The sequence below is a fragment of the Topomyia yanbarensis genome, chromosome 3 (genome assembly GCF_030247195.1).
Source record: "Topomyia yanbarensis strain Yona2022 chromosome 3, ASM3024719v1, whole genome shotgun sequence".
Lineage (NCBI taxonomy): Eukaryota > Metazoa > Arthropoda > Insecta > Diptera > Culicidae > Topomyia > Topomyia yanbarensis.
The window spans coordinates 354,482,660-354,503,133 of record NC_080672.1 but is presented as its reverse complement, the minus strand read 5'-3'; the positions used below and the strand labels follow the sequence as shown (position 1 = coordinate 354,503,133).

The 20,474-nt window shown below is 36.1% G+C and overlaps 1 protein-coding gene and 1 long non-coding RNA gene across 2 annotated transcripts; one reads left to right on the top strand and one right to left on the bottom strand.

The window, feature by feature from the left end:
• Positions 1 to 468: 468 nt before the first annotated feature.
• Positions 469 to 4,486, top strand: LOC131690480 (elongator complex protein 2-like). Its single transcript, XM_058976280.1, has 5 exons — positions 469 to 708; positions 779 to 2,108; positions 2,254 to 2,560; positions 2,619 to 3,092; positions 3,157 to 4,486. The coding sequence occupies exons 1-5, from the start codon at positions 586 to 588 to the stop codon at positions 3,269 to 3,271; spliced, it is 2,349 nt and encodes a 782-aa protein (XP_058832263.1). The 5' UTR covers positions 469 to 585; the 3' UTR covers positions 3,272 to 4,486.
• Positions 4,487 to 12,433: 7,947 nt separating this feature from the next.
• On the bottom strand, positions 12,434 to 14,350 carry LOC131691588 (uncharacterized). The gene is made up of 3 exons (XR_009305811.1): positions 14,048 to 14,350; positions 13,810 to 13,989; positions 12,434 to 13,428 (listed from the first exon to the last, which is right to left on the bottom strand). It is a non-coding gene; the product is annotated as an uncharacterized LOC131691588 (long non-coding RNA).
• Positions 14,351 to 20,474: the final 6,124 nt, after the last annotated feature.

The window sequence follows — 20,474 nt, the reverse complement described above, 5'->3', positions numbered from 1 at the left end:
GGATTACAAACTTAACGTGGATCATTTTAAGACTATTGTTGGAAGAAATTATTGAAAATCATCGACGGAAGGGCGATGGATGTATATTTTAGAAAATCCGCGACGGAAGGGCGTAGGAAAAAATAGAAATTGTTGAAATTTATCGACGGAAGGACGATAAATGTAAATTTAGAAAAGAAAAGTCTACGAGGAAATGGCATTACACAAAAGTTAAATTTTATGCATCGAAATTCTAAAACGAAAGGCAATAAAGGATTTTTGAATTCCCAAGAAATTGTAGAGTACAACCTATCAGATGTTCCTTATGGAAGAGCGATTAAGTAATTCCAACCTTTGGGCATCGGCAGTTAGCTGAATATAATGATCAATACCAACACAGCTAATACAGCCCTGACGCAGAATCAATTCTAACCAAACCTGACAGCTACATAATTATGCCTCTTGAACTTTTCTAACCAATGATATAAACAATCAACATTACCGAACACGCACATGTCTTTATCAGCATAAAATTGCTACTTTCAGGTATTAATTTATTATGCTCTGTTCTGTGCCTTAGTACGTCTAGTGAGCAAATCATACATCATGAAAATTCAAAACCGATACACTTCAATAGCGTGCAATCGAACACCGGAAGCTCTGGACTGGGGTGATGATGGACTCATTTATTACGCCGCATGCCACGCGATTGCAGTTTTTGATCCCAATGTAAGTAAAATTCATCTCATCTCCACATCAAATCATAGGCTATATAAAGTACAATACTTTTTTTTTTCAGTTCCATGGATCCTCTAAGATTGTCCGTACATTCTGTGGTCACAAAGCCCGCGTAAATACGGTGAAAAAATTACCGACAAATGCACAACAGCAAGTCGATCTCATCTCCGGATCGGATGACGGTACGTGTATTCTATGGAACACGCAAGACTTGTCGCAACCCGTACAACATGTGCTGGCAGGTCACACGAAAGGAGTAACGCAGGTAGACGCTCTCTACCAAAGTGAACGCTTGACCGTTGCCACCGGGTCGGCAGATAGCAGCATTAGGCTGTGGCGCATTGATGAAGGAGGAAAATTTGATTGCGTTCAAACCATTACCCTCGGAACGGGGTACTGCTTTGCGTTGAAGTTTTTCCTACTACCAGGCTCGGGCAGTATGATGTTGGCCTGTGCTATGGATAACGACCTGATCCATTTGTACGCTTCCACCGGAAATCAGTTTGTTTTAGTGGATAAATTGAAAGGACATGCGGATTGGGTTCGTGGGCTTGATTGCGTAAAAGATGTAGAAAAAGACGACTTGTTGCTGGCCAGTGCATCGCAGGATGGTTTCATTCGACTGTGGAGAATATCCCAGAGGGATCAGATTCAGATTCAAAAGTCGTTTGAAGAATTCTCTCTTGAAGAAGATATTGTTCTGGAAGAAAAAGTTTTCAGCATCAATCATGAAGAAAGCACTTACTACTACGCTGTATCGCTGGAATCAGTTCTGCAAGGTCACGAAGGCTGGGTTTATGGAGTACATTTCAGCAAGCAAGGTTCCCAGCTTCATCTGTTGTCTAGTTCGATAGATAAAACGCTCACAATTTGGACACCGCATGACTCTGGAATCTGGTTTGAAAGCGTTCGCGTAGGTGAGGTTGGTGGCGCTTCTCTCGGTTTCTATGGAGGGAAGTTTTCACCGACTGGACGATCAATAATTGGACACGGATTCCAGGGAAGCCTCCATCTGTGGCATCAAGATCAGGCAGTTTCCAGTGTTTGGACTCCTGGCATCACCGTCGGAGGGCATTTTGAAGCAGTGCGAGATTTGGCATGGGATCCGGAAGATGGCCATTTTCTAGTTACAGTATCTGCAGACCAAACCACAAGGGTACACGCTTGTTGGAAGCGGTCGGACTCGGACGAAGTGACTTGGCACGAGATCGCTAGGCCGCAAGTCCATGGCTACGACATGCAGTGCTTGTGTTTGCTTTCCAGGTATAGATTTGCAAGTGGAGCAGAGGAAAAAATTGTTCGAATTTTTCAGGCGCCGGGAAATTTTGTTGAAAATTTTCGGCAGCTGTGTGCTGTGAAAGAGGATCATGAAGGTGAAAACATTCTGAAAAGTAAGTTTAGTGGTACTTACACTTTAAGTTTACGAGTTATATATTTGAAGTTTTTCGTCAACTTTTACACTTATTGAATTATAAACATTTTACGAAGCATTTGAGCATAAGCTGCAATTTCATTTTCGACTTTTTTTTTGTTTAGACACTCCAAAAGGTGCGTCTGTTCCTTCACTTGGACTTTCGAACAAGGCGGTTTACGGCGATAACGTAGAAAAACCACCGGAATCGAAGCACGTTAAGGACATGTATCCCGAGCATTATTTCACGCCTACAACCATGCTAAACCCACCGACTGAGGAAACATTGATGCAGAACACGCTGTGGCCAGAAATGCAAAAGCTTTACGGGCATGGATATGAGATGTATGCTCTTGCTGCAACAGCAGATGGTCGGTTGATAGCTTCTGCTAGTCGTGCTACTTCAACAGAACATGCAAAAATTCTTATCTGGTATTGTTACTCAATTATCTTTAATTTTTTGTTAAACTAATATCCGCATGTTCCAAAGGGACGCTTCTACGTGGAAAATTGTGCAGCACTTGCAGGTCCATCAGCTGACGGTGACACAATTGGCATTCGCACCAAGCAACACGCTATTGTTAGCCGTTTCCCGGGATCGAACTCTGTCCGTATTTGAAAACAAAGACCCCGAAGCGACTTGCAACTTCCAGTTAGTCACTCACACGAACAAGCAAACGAGCATCCACACACGAATTATCTGGTGTTGTGATTGGTCACACGATTCGATGCACTTTGCGACTGGTTCTCGCGATGGAAAGGTGGTATTCTGGGAACGTAAAGATGAACAGTACTGTGCCAAAGCTGTACTCGAACTTAAAGGAGAATCGGTGACCGCTGTGGCATTCGCTAGGCGAAAACTGCATCAGGACCAGTACTTAGTAGCGATTGGGCTGGAAACGGGGATCATACAATTGTACGAAATCGAACAGGATTGGAAATTGCTAGCGAGTGTGAATCAAACGTAAGAAGTTGTTTAGAATATATCTATGGAATGTTAACTATTTTTTTTTTATTCTGATCCACAGATGCGGTCACCATTTAACAGTGAAACGACTTGCTTTCAGACCCATTGATGAACTAATACAATTAGCTAGCTGCGGTGAAGATAATATGGTTAGAATCTATGATGTCTCTTGTTAATAAAAATTAAAAATGCTATGCAACATCGACAATTTTTATTTCGATGAATTTCAACTTACAAGGTTGCTGGCAGTTGCTTTTAATACTAGAGTAGAAAATTATAAATCGCATAATAAACCAACGAAGCGGTGCGAAGCAGTATTCAATCATTCTCAATGTTTTAACTTCGCTAATTTAAAGGTACAATCAATTCAACATCGCTAAAAGCGCGTCTCTGGAATGAAAATTTGTATAAGGCCGCAACTCGGTTGAAACTGAATTGTAGTACTATAGATGGCACGTTCAACATATTGCTGATTTTCAATCGTATGCAAAGCCGCACTTCTGTTTATGTTCAATATTGTTCATCATGGAGGTGAACACTCTTTTGAGGGACTCTCTGTCAGAATTCTGTTAAACAAGTAAATGGAAGAATTTTAAAAGAATTTAATGTGGGGTAATATTTGAACTCGTTTATCAAAATGAGTAAGACTTCTGATAACAATTTCAGGCTCAAAGTCATCGAATGATTGGTATACAATACTGCGTGTAATATTTACAAGTGTATTACATAAACTTAACATTCTTATGATACAAAATTCGTTATAAACTAAACCCGCACACGTTATAAAATTCGTATTTTGAAACGCTAGCTGTTCAACTGGGTTTTGTACAATGTTAATACAAACTATGCGAATCCGTAGAAATATGTGATACTACATGCGTCAAGTATTATAAAATTAATAATTTATAAAGCTTTTATTTTGCGTTCTTTCATAGAACATCTAGCAGTTCGTGTTTTCAAATTATGTAGGACATCGAATAAGACTTATTTTAGGTTTAAAATCGCAAAATCTGAACGTAAGAATGATTTGAAGAACGTAGAATATTTTGTAATTGCACTTAGATGTTTTACGTAATATATTGTACAGGCACGTAGCCAGAGGGGGGGCTAAAGCCCCCCCCGAAAATTTTCAAAAATAAATTTAAGAAACAACCTGTTTTTCGGTGACTCTTAAACAAAATGTATCTTGTTTGGTTTCAACAAATTAATGCGAGAATTGTGAGGAAGATTGCTATTTCGAACCACCGAAGACAGCGGTCAGGATATCTACTCAGTATGCTGAGTGTGATAAAACAGTTCCTTTCATGTTGTGTGACTCGTCGGAAGAACAAAAGAAACTGTTACTTTAATTCTTGCTGTGGGGATCTGTCGAATGATTGAGTCGCAGAAGCAAGAAGTAGTGCTCCAGCCAAATACGGAGGCTATTGACTTCCGGTCTTTTCGCATAAGATCGATCTTATGCGAAAAGACCTGAAGTCAATAGCCTCCGTATTTGGCTGGAGCAACATTCATGATGTGAAATATTTGCTGAAGGTGAATATGGAGGTTATGCTTACGAACATCGCCTTTAACGAGTTTAACCATGTCAGGCGTTCAGTACTGATGCCATTTAACAAATTAGCCCAGCGAAACCAGTCATTTTGCATAACAACTTGAAACATGTGGTTGATCCTCATATATATGGACGATGAGAAAATCATTGCTCGGCTACAAGATCTGATACCACTTACTTGCACCGTGGCTATTAAAAGATTCCTGTCACATTTGAAAAAAAAAATGGTATTTATTATAAAGGACACATCTAGGAAGTAATTCCCTATATATTAAATGGTGTTTTTGTGGTGATAATCTAGGTGAACAGACATATTTCCTCCAACCTGACCCTGCACGTAAAAACTGAATGCGATAGTATTATTTTACACATTATATCTTTGCATATACATAGTCTCCAAAACCATTTCCTGAAAAACAAACATTTGCCAAATTTTGGCTGCTGTTCGGATAATATTGACGGCAAAAACTGCGTCTAGTATCTCAAAATCAATGGTCGGCACCATCATTGAGGAAGTCGACACTCGTGACCCGTCAGAAATTCGCGAACATGGACATGGCAGTAACCACTATGATGATAAGGAAGTATACGAGATAGAAATGAACAACCACCGCGACACTGTTGGTTAGGAAAAATATTTCCCAGCCTAGTAAATAGTTCTCCACACGCAATCGTTAGTTGTTCGCACGAGATCTGTAGGACAACCATTTACGTTTTATCACTTTCATTGTTCACATCATGGAAATATATTGAAGACACAAGGTTTCATTTAGCTAATGCATTGAACCGAATAAAATAAACGAAATATATAATAAAATGCAGAAGTTTTATAGAAAAGTGAGCTCAAAAACTGTCCCAAAATGAGAACTTTATCGCTAGTGGTTGTGTCTAACAAAACTCAGATATCATGTTATATATTAGCCAGAATAAAGTTAGTTAAAGCATAAGCAAATTGAATTTCTGTAATAGGTTAGTGCACTGTACACTTAGTAGAAACATCAGGCATCTCACTCAAGCGTGCTAGACAAAAACATTTCCGTTAGTTGATGACAATATAGTCGAGAAGACAGTTTTTGTTTTCGCGTCATTTTAATGCAATAGTAAAGTATTTCGGTTGACACTCAATTTCATTTTATGCGGAGAATGCGTTCCGTATTTAAACATTATTAGTCCGCAAAGTAGTGATATTTTAAACAATCGAACAATAACCAAGAAAAACGCCAAAAAATAAACAAGCCAAAAAGTGGTAAAACAGTGGTTTTTCTGAGGTGTTCATCAACCCACGAATTGTATACCGTCGTATATTACTAATGTTGTTGATATACAGAAACGTACATAGTAGCGGTAGGACTATCTGTTGTAATTTTATCCTTACTTTTCAACGGATGTCAATTGATGCTAAACCACATATTAGTCAATCAATCATAATAAACTTAATGTTGTAAGCAGTAGCATTTCTGTTTCTTTCGATGGCTTCCAATTAATGTCCATGTAAGTCTAAAAACGACGTGACGATAAAGTGAACAAACATCAGTAGCCTATCACGGAGAGCGACTAAAATGTTGTAACTAGTTGAGTCTACAGTCAATAAGTTGGGATTAATGTTTCGATTTCATGTTTTCGTTTTATTTGTGCTCGTTATGAAATAAAATGAGAGAGATGAGCAGAGATCACGAAGAAAAAGAGAGAGAAAATAATAAATAAATTGAAATCGGCCCAAGAGCAGCTGTTCTATATTTTCTGGGCACTCAACTACAGAACAACAGAAATCATCAAAGAAAGTTGGCCTTACGTTACTCTTCGGAAGAGGTGAAGTAAGTGCGATGTATACCCGTCCATGTGTCGGAATAAAAAGATGCTGAAATTATTGAGCTTGTTCATATTTATAATATCTAGTTCTTTTTTCCAATCTAAAGTTTTATTTGAAACGGCTCAATGCGTTAGCACAACTGAGCCGTGGGTCAATAAGTAAAAATTAAAAAAAACCTATTTTAATCCACCTAGCGGTGCAATTGTGCCTTTCTCAATCATGAATCACGAGAATGTGTGCGTTGTTTATATTCATTAAAAGAGTTCGAGTTCTAAAATTTTGAAAAAAAAACAGCCACGGTAATATTGAACTGAAAAAACCTGTTTTAATCCACCTAGCGGTGCAATTGTGCCTTTCTCATTTCTCGAAACTATGGCACGGAGGCTTTTTATGTTCAACATAATTGTGGAAATGTCCATTACATTCTTAGTACACTTTGCACTTATACACAATGGCATGCCAGCCACGAACTTGATGAGCTACGTGTCGACGGTGAAACACTTGAAACAAAAAAATATCATACTCCATTAGCCTAATCAGCATTAGATCAATGTTATCTGCTTGCTAACTCATTTTGTCATGCGGGGATGGGCATGTGAGGAGGGCGAAAGTCCCATGAACGAACGACTCCCCAGCTTAAATTGGTATGCTTTGTAATATAGTGGTGGTTTAAAGATGATGGGGTTGAAAGGGAGGGGTATGAGGTGGTGGTCTGAGGGGTGATTTGAGGAGATTTTTAAAGGAGGGGAGTGAACAGTAGAGGGGGGGTGTAACCCCTCTCCGTAAACCATCAACTACGCCCCTGTTAAAATCCAGAAACCTTATGCTAGTCGAAAAAAAAATTTGGCCGGGATTAGGTTGACGTTTTTCAGAGTGATTGCATAACCTTTCTATATGAGAAAGGCAAAAATGTGCAAAATCCAAAAAAGTGAATCTTCGTCAAATTTTTTTTCGTGTTTGCATCAAATCTCGACGTTTTATGCACCTTGAATACATTTAGCATAAAAAATAAAAATTCTATTTTTAATTTTTCCTATAGTTTTTATGAGAAATTTCTGTGTGGCCGCACTCTGAAACCCGTAATTCCGGAACCAGAATTCCGATCGATCCAAAATTCAATAGCAGCCGATGGGAAGGTTGCACCTTTCATTTGAGACTAAGTTTGGGCAAATCGGTCCAGCCATCTCTGAGAAAAATGAGTGACATTATTTGACACATACGCACATACATACACACACACACATACACACACATACACACACACACATACATACACACATACACACACATACAGACTTTTTCCGATCTCGACGAACTGAGTCGAATGGGATATGACACTCGGCCCTCCGGGCCGGGATTAGGTTGACGTTTTTCAGAGTGATTGCATAACCTTTCTATATGAGAAAGGCAAAAATATCTAAGAATGTCGGTCTGCCAGATCTTGTTGACGCAGTTTGCTGCTGCGTGTTGAGATCTTTTTCCTTGGTGGTGAGGCCGCTTGGGGGTCATTCAGTCTGCCTTCTCTCGCGTTATCGTTCCCGTCCATGTCGTCATCGGTACTGCTTTCTTGCTGTTCACGATCAGAGGTTCTTATTTGTTTCTTGTTCTTATGGGTCGCTGTTCTATATCCGTCCTCATCGGTATTTGCTTCTTTATTGGCGATGCTAGTTGTTGGTTTGGGAGCGGTTGTCGTGGTCGTTGTACCTGCATTATTGGGTAATTGGATCGTTGTTTTAGGTTTATCTGAAGGTATCGGTGGCTGCTAGTTAGAGTTGGCTGTAGTAGATGAGTTTTGACTAGTTGCTTCGGCGCATGTTTTTCCGTAGTAGGCTGTATAGTTACAGAATTGGCATGTTGGGGTCTGCCCGGGATATGTCATTAGCGTTGTTTGCTTATAGGTCATGCCATCCTTCGGTGATTTGCATTCGATAGTCATGTAAGAAGGTATTGGTTTAGTCACTCGCATTCTCACAATACGAACGCCGTTGGGAATGCTGGTGAAAAAAAATTTCTAGGTATCATTCGTAATAGATTCTACTTCTCCATTTGCGACATGATTCGTTTGATGAAATCTTCCTTAGTGCGCGGGGCCAAATCATGGATACGCACGTCCACCATGTCGTTTTCCATATGCACGGGGATCTTGATTCTGGTGTTATTAAATTCGACCTCGTGTTGCATGTTGTTCTTTGCAATGAAGTTTTCGGCCTGTGCTAAGCTTCTAAACGTGATCAAAACACAGTTTTTTACGTGATGTAGCTGAATGTAGGTAACTTCAGCGAGATTAAGCTCCATTTTCACTTTAACTAATTGTTCCACTTCCTGAACTGTTCGTGTTATCCCGTAGCACAGACACTTTTGCTTCATTTGGCAAACTCATTTCACTCCGCAGCCAGGAGCAACGATACAATTTGTATGTGCACTGATATAGAACAATAGCTAGCTTGATTTACTGGTGCCTATAGCCTGCTAAAGCGTAGCGATTTTTTTTTGCTTCTGCTTTTTGCGACGTCAGAAGATAGACATTCTAGTTCTTTTGGTAATACATTTAACAAATTTCACGTACCGTCAAGTCACCAGTTACCGTGCGTTTAGGTGGATTTGACGTGACTTCCAACTCTGTTTTTTATCAAAATGAAAACCGCTCTCATAGTCACCGTAAAAATACCTATCTAAATACGTCACAATTTAGAAATAATATAAAACTATTAGCAACAAAACGAGAATAAGTAGTTTGTTTGGCACCAGTGCACGTTATATGATCAACTTACCATGTATTTAAAATTTTGATTCAACTTTAGTTGGAATGTTTCAATAAAACGATGAAACGAGAGGATTTGGGATCTGGATCTCTCCGATAGATTCAGGGAGCTAGTTCTTTAAATTTCGTGATTTTGAAACAGCACGGTGAACGAAACATGCACGGCGACTGGCGACTTGAAGGAAAATTAGAAGATATTAGTAATCAGTGTTTTCGTTCGATTTGTAGACAATTTTCTTTAATAAATTAAATTGTGGGCAGTTTCCTTCAGTTTATTTAATCATTTAAATTTATATTTTGATCCTATTGATCACCAAAAATCCTTCTTAACTGGGGCTCTAATCTACCAGACCAAGGCTAGTCTTGAAAATAGTTTCATTTAAATAGAACTGGTAATACTCGCAGAACGCAAGACAAAGAAAATAGAAGTTGAACCGTCTCTGGGCATCTACAAATCGCTCGCTAAATCAGAAGATTTTGTGCGAATTTCGACATTCTCTTCGTTCGAACATTTTATGGATATTTTTCTACTCATTTCGGTTTAGCATCTTCTACGCCTTTTAAAGGTGTAGCTTGGAACACCTAGTGTTTTCCAGCACCGTCAAGCATTGTCATATTCGGTTAGCGCATAAACACTGTGAACTCTAGAATATACTTTGTTGTAACGAGAGTAAGTACTATAACCTTTCTTGTGACAATGAACATATTTTTAGGATTGTCTTAGATTTGAAATTCATTTCATTATGAGCTTTTCAAAATTTAATTTAGTTTCTAGTGACTATATCAAATTGTCAGAATTAAAAGCTTTATGCAATTTTTTTTAAGCCCCTCCCGAAACAAAATCCTGGCTACGGGCCTGATATTGTAGTATGTGGAAGTTTTGTGAACCAGTACAATAAAATCGGTACATCGTAGAAGCCAATGTGAATCCAATATAATTCCAAATTATAAACTTCTAGACGTTTTAATAACGTAAAATAAATTGTTAGTAGAGCAAAACGTGACGAAATAGGTGGATAAGTCATCATTCGTGAAGCTAGTGCCCGAATTAATCATTTTGCACTGTCATAAGCTTCCAATGTGTATAAAGGCATTGTGAAGCATGCAGTTTACAACGTATTTTGTACATATACGATTCTGTATGACACATGTAAATATTATACGCATTTTAATGCCAAATTTTTGATGACATTACTCCACTGAGCCTGAAATTATTGTTTTAAGAAGTCTTTAATCATTTGGATAAACGAAAAAAAAATTCTTCCATTTGCTTATTTAACAGAATTCTGACAGAGAGTCCCTCATATATTAAAAATTGGAATCGAGACGGTTCAATAAGTTGACCCAGAGATACACAAAAATTGCCATTTTACAAAAAATTGAAACCCTTTCGCAATTTTCATCGGATTCAAAATAACAAGTGCTTATTTTCATTGGTTATTAGTAGGCTTTAATTTCCCATGAAAATATAATTATTAGGATTGCTTTATCTTGCCGAAAATATTGACCCCACGTTCATTTTTCTTCAAAAAATGACGAAAAATTAAGAAAAAGTTCAATAGATTCGTAAATTACGTCAGAACTGGTAGTCGCACTAGAACAAAATGTTTTAACGATCGAAAGTGCATTCAAATACCTTTAATTCAACATAATAATATTTCATATCGATGCACTACAACAACAAGATATTTGTATTTTACTGAACGTTCTTTTAATGTTAAAGGTAAAATTCATTTTTTCACTGTAACTCGAAAACTGTTCTACTGTAAATTTTTTGGACCTCATGTTCGGACTCAGCACACAATTTTGCATCAGAAATGGTGTTCAAATATTGAAGTTCAGGTTTTTATTTTTATTTTGTAAACTAGTGTTTTCTGTGCAATTTCGCTTGCTCTGATCAGTCACGGAGTACGGTAGTAGGTCAATCACAAATTGTACGGTCATTATGCTCATACTCAGCAAAGTTGTTGGCAAACGCCTGCTCTACAAACATATAGAGGAGACGTGGTAGGAGAGGGTAGATGAAGAAATTTGGATTATGAATGGTCCCTTATTAGTACCCTAATGGTTTGCACCACGGTCACTGTAGTTCACTGATTCCTGACGGTCACTGTAGTTCACTGCCACTATCACTAGCACCTTCTGGCAAAAATATTCCATACAGGAATCAGTCATCAATGTGTGATCGAGTTCAAAGTGCGGTGCGAATTATAAGGCATGCCCTAAGGATCCCCCAACATTTGTCCATGCAGCGTCCGATTGACCGAAGTAGTTCATCTTCATGTTGTAAAAGATCGAGCAAAGACAACAAAAAGAGCGAGTGTGTGGATTAGCCATGGTACGTGGCCTTCAGACGGGGACTATGGAATCGCTAGCGACGCTCGTCTCTAGGTTTTAGTAGTTAAATTGCATGTGAGCATCTGCATGCATGGAATTTCGTTGCTATGCGATTATATGGTGTGGGCCGAGTAGTACAGTTAGCAAACAAGAATCTAAAACCCACATAATTATTAGCCGCAGATTTCGAGGCATGCAAAACGACATAGCTTATGGGTAATAGGTACTTCTCAGAAATTGAATGGTGCTGGTTTCATCCAATGAATTATGGTAACTTCCGAATTCAGTTAGTTCTATTTGTTATACAGAACAAGCAACTAAATGAATTTTTGATGATAAGAATGCAGTTTACTAAGTAGAGAACACTACTCAAACCGACAACTTTGCACCCTTTAACTTCACACGAACCGTTAATGATTATGAAAACCGTATGCATATGATATTTTCAGATGATGCACAGATTCATACTCTTTAAAAACTAATGGCATTTTCGTTTTTGATAGTCCACTACACCGATGTAATCGGAGATACACTCATTAAAACTTGGATATCATCAGTCTATCTCTTTTTTGCACCTCTCCGGTGTAGCACCAAGCGAAACCGAAAATGCTATAATAAAGCCTAAATATGCTTCTAAACACCGTTATGTGCACCCACGGTCCACAGCATTCCAGTGCCCCGATTGCAACAACTGAGCGGTGCACGTGTGCAGCCTACGATTATAAACAACACACCAAAACCAGTTAAGTGTTGTCCAACCGGCCCGGTATCTAACCGTTGAGATCTAGTCAAAATAGCCATAATAAAAGAACTACCACTTCAACATTCTTGTAGAGCAGAGACGGATGCTACTAGCATTGTAGGCTGTAATCCTCTCTTATGATCGTCTGGGAAATCAGTTTCCAAATTAGATCAATTCAGTTTTGTGTAGGAACGAATCGGAAGTCGGAAAATGGTCTAACTGGGCAGCCATCATTCCGGAATTAAATTTTGGCGTAGGTTCATACCAACAGGTGACACCTCCGTGCATACCTGTTTCAGTAGGAATAACCCGACGGAACGATTTCAATCTTGATTGGAATAAGAATCACTTGGCTGCCGGAAAATTAAACGAGTACCGCATATAAATTTTATCGCATTATCTAATCGATAGGTATAGTACTAAAAGAAACGAAAGAACGAAGAGCCGAATACAACAACTTTCTCTCAGCTTGATTGGGAGTAGGTTTTTATTCATAATTAGATTTTTCCAACATAAGTTTGTTGTTGTTGTTCATATATTCTGCTTTAACCCGGAGGGTCATTCGCCTACTTAAGTTTTTGTGAACATCATTGATTCGAATAAACTGATTCACATTAATTGGGATTCAAAGATTTTAGGTATAATTTCAACATCAACCAAAGCCCCTTTATCAGTCCCCATACTAGCGTGCTCACAAAAATCCTATCGTCGAAGAGTATCAATCACTTCACGAAAATAACTCGCGTAGTGTCATGTTACAATGTGACTTGAATCGACGACCTTCAGATAAACATTTACTGTTCCTCTTTGATTAGCTTTCTTAAATCAATGATTATCGTTGACGCAGCTCATGAATTCATTTGGAGTTAGCCTTGTAGCATTCATCTTACAAATAAATACCTAGGATCAGCTGTTTCTAATCGAATGAAGTCGAGAACCAAGCGACTCGGTTGAACCGTCCCATTCCACACTCAGCCACATGATTCATTCGCACATACATAATATGATGAATGGGTTTTTATATAAATCCAACTCATACACAGCCAAAAAGATGGTGTTCTTCTCCTATAAAATCGATGCGGATCGAACCAGTTCTTGCTTACATGCTTCTTTGAACCAACTGGTAAGTAACTAGAAGTAAAAGAAACAACGTGAGATATACGACAGGCTAAAAATAGCTATAGGGTAGACGTGCCCTTATTCATCTCATTAGTCACGATGTCACACTATTTCGCTGATAGCTCAGCCCTCACTGGTTGGATTGCTCTTAAATAGGCATCAACATCTTTGCTTCGTTCTTAAGAAGCAGATCAGTAAAAAATCTGGCTTGGAAAATGTAAATTACTCGCGTTAGAGCGAAGCGAAAAGTCGAGTACAACGCACCCTTATTCATCCTATCATTTGAGCTAATGCGTTGAATAGAGATAGCAGACACTGCTCTAACTAATGTGTTCAAATGGGTGGGATGAATAGAGGTGCTAAGATGAATTAGGGCACAGTAACCCTACATACCGAAATATAAAGCAAAACAAAAACTTGAAACATGCTGATGGGAAAAGTATCATTTGTTTTCGTGCTTCGCACCGCTGCTTTCCATTGCGTTCCTGATACCTCCCAGAGCACTGCAGCAAGCCTTATGTTTCCGAAATTAATCGATTTCACAGCATTTTCTTTTATCACAAATCGACTGACCTAGAACTTCTTTTTTTTTGCACATCCTGATTAGATTACAAGGGTAAAGCCGGATTACCTGTATTCGAGTGTTGAAATTTCACACACATCGCAACAACGATAACAACTTTTATTTCGTCTACAAAATTTTACTTTTTCGGTGATTTTAGAAACCTGCTGTGAGTCGCTCTCAACCAAAAGTTTCACGTGGAGATGTGGCTAATAAAAGGGTGATAGTTGACAATCATAGAAACATTAACCGTAGGTAAATAAAAATACACGTATTGCATGCCTTCAAGTCATCAGTGTTAGACAATTACTATCAAACTCCATGCAGCAATGAAACGCCTCGAAGAACAGCGTGAACACTACTGTCTCCATATTGCTTCCTAGCGGAACTGCCGATTTGTTGGCAAATTGAAAGAAACTTAAAGGCTGAATTGCTCTAGTAGACCTCGAGCATATGAGATCTCAGTCAGTCAGTAAATTATCATCAAGACTTTTCGACGGTTTACTGTAAGGTGCTTAGAGTTTTAAGTTAATTCGTCTTTTTGACCTTTGTCCGAATACGAGAAGTTGGGGTTATAAGGCCTTTTGTTATTCATATTAAATTTTATCATTTTATCGTGCATATATCTCTATTATTCTTCAATCAATTTTCATAAAAATTTACTTGTTGGACGTGGAAAATTTCTTAGGAATAAAACAAAAATAGATTCGTTACCGGTAAAACTCAGAAACATCAAATTTTTTGTCATTAACTATACGAATCATATTTATACATTTCTTACAAAAGAAATGTATAGGATTCGCTCAAACTTTTTCCGAGGCCCGGAGGGCAGAGTTTCATATACCAGTCGACTCAGCTGTCGAGCTGGGACAATGTCTGTATGTGTTTGTGTGGGTATGTATGTATGTGCACTAATGTCATGTAATTATCTCAGCAACTGCTAAACCGATCTTAACGAAATTAGTTTAAAATGAATTCGATTCCGAAAACATTTTATAAATTTACTCAATAATTAATTAACTATTTCTCAAAAATTAATACACAAGTTTACTTCAAAGGCAAAACAATGTGTAAATTTACTTGAAAGTGAAAATTTGTCCAGAGTTAATGTATTTATCCGTTGGATTAAACATTGCGTCCAGTCGTGAGATAGACGTTGGATGGTATATGAATGCACAGATCACCAAGTAATCCACCTAGTAGTGAGAGAATAACATGTTTCATATTCATATTACACCCGTAGCTTCACTGAGAGCAACTGTTTTTTTGAATAACAAAATTCTAGTAAAAGTTTATCTTCTTTTGCAAGATTTATGTTATACTGATTATGGCGTAAAAATTATCAATTGAATTATGTATAATAAAGATGCAAGGAATCATAATTTATCCCTATATACAACAATAATGTCACAGCACTAACCATCATTTACCATTCCTCACTAGTAATCCCTCCCCACCCCCATTCTCTCGCCAACCATGTTCGTGGCAACTGTCTCGACTCAGATTTATCCTGATATTTCCAAATCCATTTCTAAGATGTGTCAATAATTCAACTAATCTGAATTATTTGTTAGTATCCAAGCTAGATTAACCCTTAAAGGCGCAAAGTAATTTTTTTCAAATTTTCTGAAAATTGTCTAACAGTTTTGGTACGTTACTATGATAATTTTGAGATGGTTTTCGCAATGTTGTTTTAAAACAACATTGCGCATTTAAGGGTTAAATTGCGATGTATTTGATCAGGTTAAAGAAAACAAACCTATTTTTTTCTTCTGCTTCTTTATAAATAATTTTCCATTTTAGTTTTAGTTTTTTAGTTCAGTTTTTGTTCTGTTCTCTTGCGGAAACAAACTAAATATTACAATCTACTTGAAAAAAAAAATATTTGTGGTCCTGGCAAAATTTGCAATACATTTCTATTATGAGAAAACTATATCAAAACATATAACCCTGTTTTCCTCTGCAGATGAGGGGCTATTTCTTCGAAACGTTGCACTAAGGAGAGTCATATAACCAAAAACCGAAAACTACATCAACTCCAATTTAATTTAATTCTATACTGAGCGCTTGTGTATACTAAAATTACGGAAATCCTTGGGTATTGCAAATTGGGTAATATGGTTGTTTGAATACAAAAATGTGCTCTTTTTTAAACTTTTCGTATCTCTACTGAATTTTGAATGAAACATATGCTCAAATGTGTCATTTGAAAATTGAGAACACCTGTTTTGGGTTTATACTATTGAAAATGCAGATTCATTGCATTGAAATGCACTTTTATAAAAAAATAACGGATCAAATTCCAAAAATATCCACGATTAGATCCGGGAAAATTGGCGCCAAAAGGCCACTGAACTATCGAACTATACTTGCATCCCAGTAAAAGAATGCTTTTAACTTATAGCGATGGATTCAATTGCCCAAATTTGCCTTATGCTGAGAACGCTTCAATTGAAGTATCAACGCCAGAATTAGTACAGGCGTTGGACAATTCAATAGACGTTTCGTTTGAGTGCTCAGTATTCTACACGTAAATTAGCGATGATTACAATCACAGTTGATGCATTGAACAGATAGTTGACCTCACTGAATACATATTACTGTATAACTACAACTAATACTGAGTTGTACTGAAAACTCCAATATGCATTTTTCGTGGTCAATGTGACTAAAAGCATACTTATTAGCGAAAAAATACGACTAGTAATTTCAAGAATGTTCGTGTCTCAACAGCAGTCCAGGGACACTTTCAATGGCTTTTCGATGAATTTAAATACTTATTCTGGTAGTTTGAATCATTTCTTTGTCATGGTATTGTTTTGTGTAGGACACATAAACCCATATCTCCAGAATGAGAATTCCGAACGAAACAATCCTCAAGTGATAAGAATGGGTGACTGCATTGTAATCGACTGAATGTACGGCTTTTGTGCAATCGATAATAATAACCAACATAACCTAGACACTTGACACTCTTTTCTTTATACTTCAATGCAAATGAGTACTATTTACATGTGGCCTTATCTCAGTGCACTATTTCTAATTACGCGTTAAAATACTGGAATTGAAAATTTTATTCTGTGCAAAAATCATTTTTCAGATATTTGTGGCCAAAAAGAGTCTTTTAATTCCAAGCAAATTCCTGATTTCCTGATGACTAATTAAGGCTCAACAATAAAGTAGAAACACCAGATAATCTTAAAACGCTGTCAAAAAAAGAATAACGAAAACGTGCTCTTTGCAATGGGATTTTCACAAACGCTTCAGAATATTCTGAAACAATGGTTTTGGAATTCGTTTTATTCAATTCAACTAACTTTTTAAAATTTTATTCCATATACTCATTTTTTCCAGATCATTCATTTCTTGGATTCAATTCATTTTGTTTAGTTTTTTCATTTTAAATATTTGACTTATTTTAAATATATGATCATTTCATTTTAATGGTTTTTTTTTTCATTTGGCATTCTTTTGATTCATTTTGTTTATTTGACCTAATTTAATCTATTGTATTCATTTCATTCTTTGTATGCGTTCCGATCAGTTTATTATCTCATGCATCTTATTCGTATCATTCATTTTATTTATTTTATTCACTTTCGTGTTATGCAATTTTATATTATTTATCGGGTTCTCACATTCTATTCATTTCAATAATCTAACTAATTTTGTTCGGTCAATCATTTTATTCATTTCATCTAGAACATTAATTCGACACAATTTAATTTACTCTCTTATTTCTATTACTTTCTAATATCGCTGATTTTTTTCATTTCGATCATTTTATTATTTAAAAGCAAACAAAATAAATAAATGATAAAATATATACAAAGAAATTTTTTTATTCATTTTATCACTTTCTTCAATTTATTTATTTTATTTATTCTACTTATTTTATTGATTTTATTAACCCTCTGCATACCCTGTTATTTAAGAACAACCACGTTTTCAAACTGTTCTAACTTTGGGGTTAGAGAAGATTTCCTCAAAAAAAAGTAAAGCTAATAATTGTGACTATCCCCGTTTATTTGAGCGCTAATATCCGTATAACTGAAGTTATTGCAATTGTTCTGATTTGATTTCACTGGAGCAGCATTTTCAGTTATCTGTAAAAATATATTTTGATATATCTTCGTTGTCTTCAAATATTGTTGAAAACTGATAAATTTCATCAATGTAGACTGCTTTCAGCTATCTTTCCTGCCCAATCGAACTATTGAAAAACTTGCATGCGTATTAAGGAATGGTATGTAAAAAATTAGCAGCTTCTCACACTGCTAGATAAGCATCTATCTTGATCAAAATATATTTTTCGTGTTTCTTTACTCTATCACTTAAAAAACGGTTTTGGAAACATATATGTTCTTGAAAAATATTAGTTATGAAAGGGTTAATTTTAACCATATTATTCATATTATTTATCTTATCAATTCTATAATTTTTTATGGTCTTTTTCACATTATTTATTTCATTTATCTTAATCATTTTACTAAATTTATAATTTTTCCCAGTTCATATGTTTTATTACGTTTCTTCATTTTATTAAATCGGTTTAGTCAGTTCTTTCCATTATTGGATGACAGTTTGTTAGCTTGAAACAGTTTTATTTGCTCTCATAATTTCATAACTTTTTTAATATTGTCTAATTTTCATTTGAGCTAATTTGATTTATTTTATTAATTTGAATTATTAATTCTATCCATTTCATGAAAAACTTTTTTTGATTCAAATTTATTTCAAATTTGTATTTATTTTATTATTTTTCTTTAATTTATTTAGTATGTTCGAAGGGCTATTCGTGCAGGACTCGAAACTGTTGTTATCTCACATCCAGTTGCTTGCCAACTTCGCATGTGATCGGCAAACTAATAAATAATTCAACAGTGATATGTGTAAGAAATGTCTCATCTCACTGATAGGTGGATTAAATCGGTTTTTTCATTAAATGTCCTAATACCTCAACTTCCCCTTTTTTCCAGTAATGAAACTTTTTTCATGTGATCCCTAAGAGTATTTTATACTAAAAGTGGTAAATTAAATAAGAATTGATTGTTAAATGAAGTTATTATGTGAGATTTAATGATAAAAATGTGAAATCGAGGCTAAACGTCAGAAAATTTGATGCTCATGAATTTTTTTATTTTTATTGTGTTCCTGAGAATTTTCTACGTTCAACAAGGCACAGTTTTTAAAAATTGAGTGAAGAATAATAGAGAAATATGAACGAGAAAATTACAAAATTTAATATGAATGACAACAAGCCCAATAACTCCAACTACTCGTATTCGGACAAAAGTCAAAATGATTCCGTTCGATTTCTGAGATTTTTTCACGCTAGAAAAACTGCAAAATATGTATGATTTGCATCACGGAGCAGAAAAATTATTAAAAATAGGGGATTTTGGAGACAAAATAACCCAGTACCCCACTTTCTCGTATTTTTCGAGAAAGAGGAATATCTTCATTCAAAAACTAAGGCTATTTTCTTTAAAAAGAAGTATGAGTTATAATTTTCTAAGTGCTACTTCAAAAGTTATAGCATATAATATATTTTCCCCCATACTTTACCATAGTATCAAGTTCAAAAATTTCAATCCAAGTGAGCGCGGGTCTATAATTCTTAAAATTTTTCCCTAAATATTGTTATACTTGTTTCGATCCCTTAAGGTAATTTTAAATGTTTGGAACGAAAAATCCTTTCTTTATAGAAAATATTCCGAAATTAATAAATTTGAGTTAAATGATGTAATTTTTGTAAATATATGTAAAATTTATCAAACTTTGTATGGACATATCTACTCGATTAATAATTACTTTTAAAGTACTCATATACTATCTTATTCCTTAAGAAGTAGTGAAATGATTTTACATAAATCGGAACATTAAAATAGTTAGAACAAAAATTTTCACGACATTGTACGCAAAAACTAATGTTGAGGAGACTTGACCAACATTTTATAGGGAGACTTCACCAAGTGGCAATAAGCTGAAGAAAGATACAAAATTTTTAATATTTACTATGCTGTGGTACATACTGTTAATGTTAATCACGTCACAAATAATCCCATCTCAAACATCAGTCTATATCTTTTAGTACCAGTAAACGGAGTTAGCAGTAATATGGCTGATTTCGTGACGTGTGAACATGTAATGAGCGGGACAGTTAATCTTTAAAAGGACATTTATGAAATGCAACACTTTTATATTTTTACTGCTACCTAATGCTCTCTACTATATGGGAAAAAAGGATTACAGTGTGTTTTGTATCATTTTTGTTCTGATTTTTCAAAATTCTCTTGGTCAAGTCTCCCCGCAAAAAACAAAAAAAAGTTCGTTGCGTTGCAAAGCATGGTGCTATGCGTAGATTGCATACTAACGATTATCATGTTGCCTATAGGGAGTTTAAATCATCTTGCTTGTGAGATAAATGATCGGGAATGAACTTCATTTCTTTTGAGTTCAGTAAACCAATAGCATGAGACCTTCAACCAGGAGC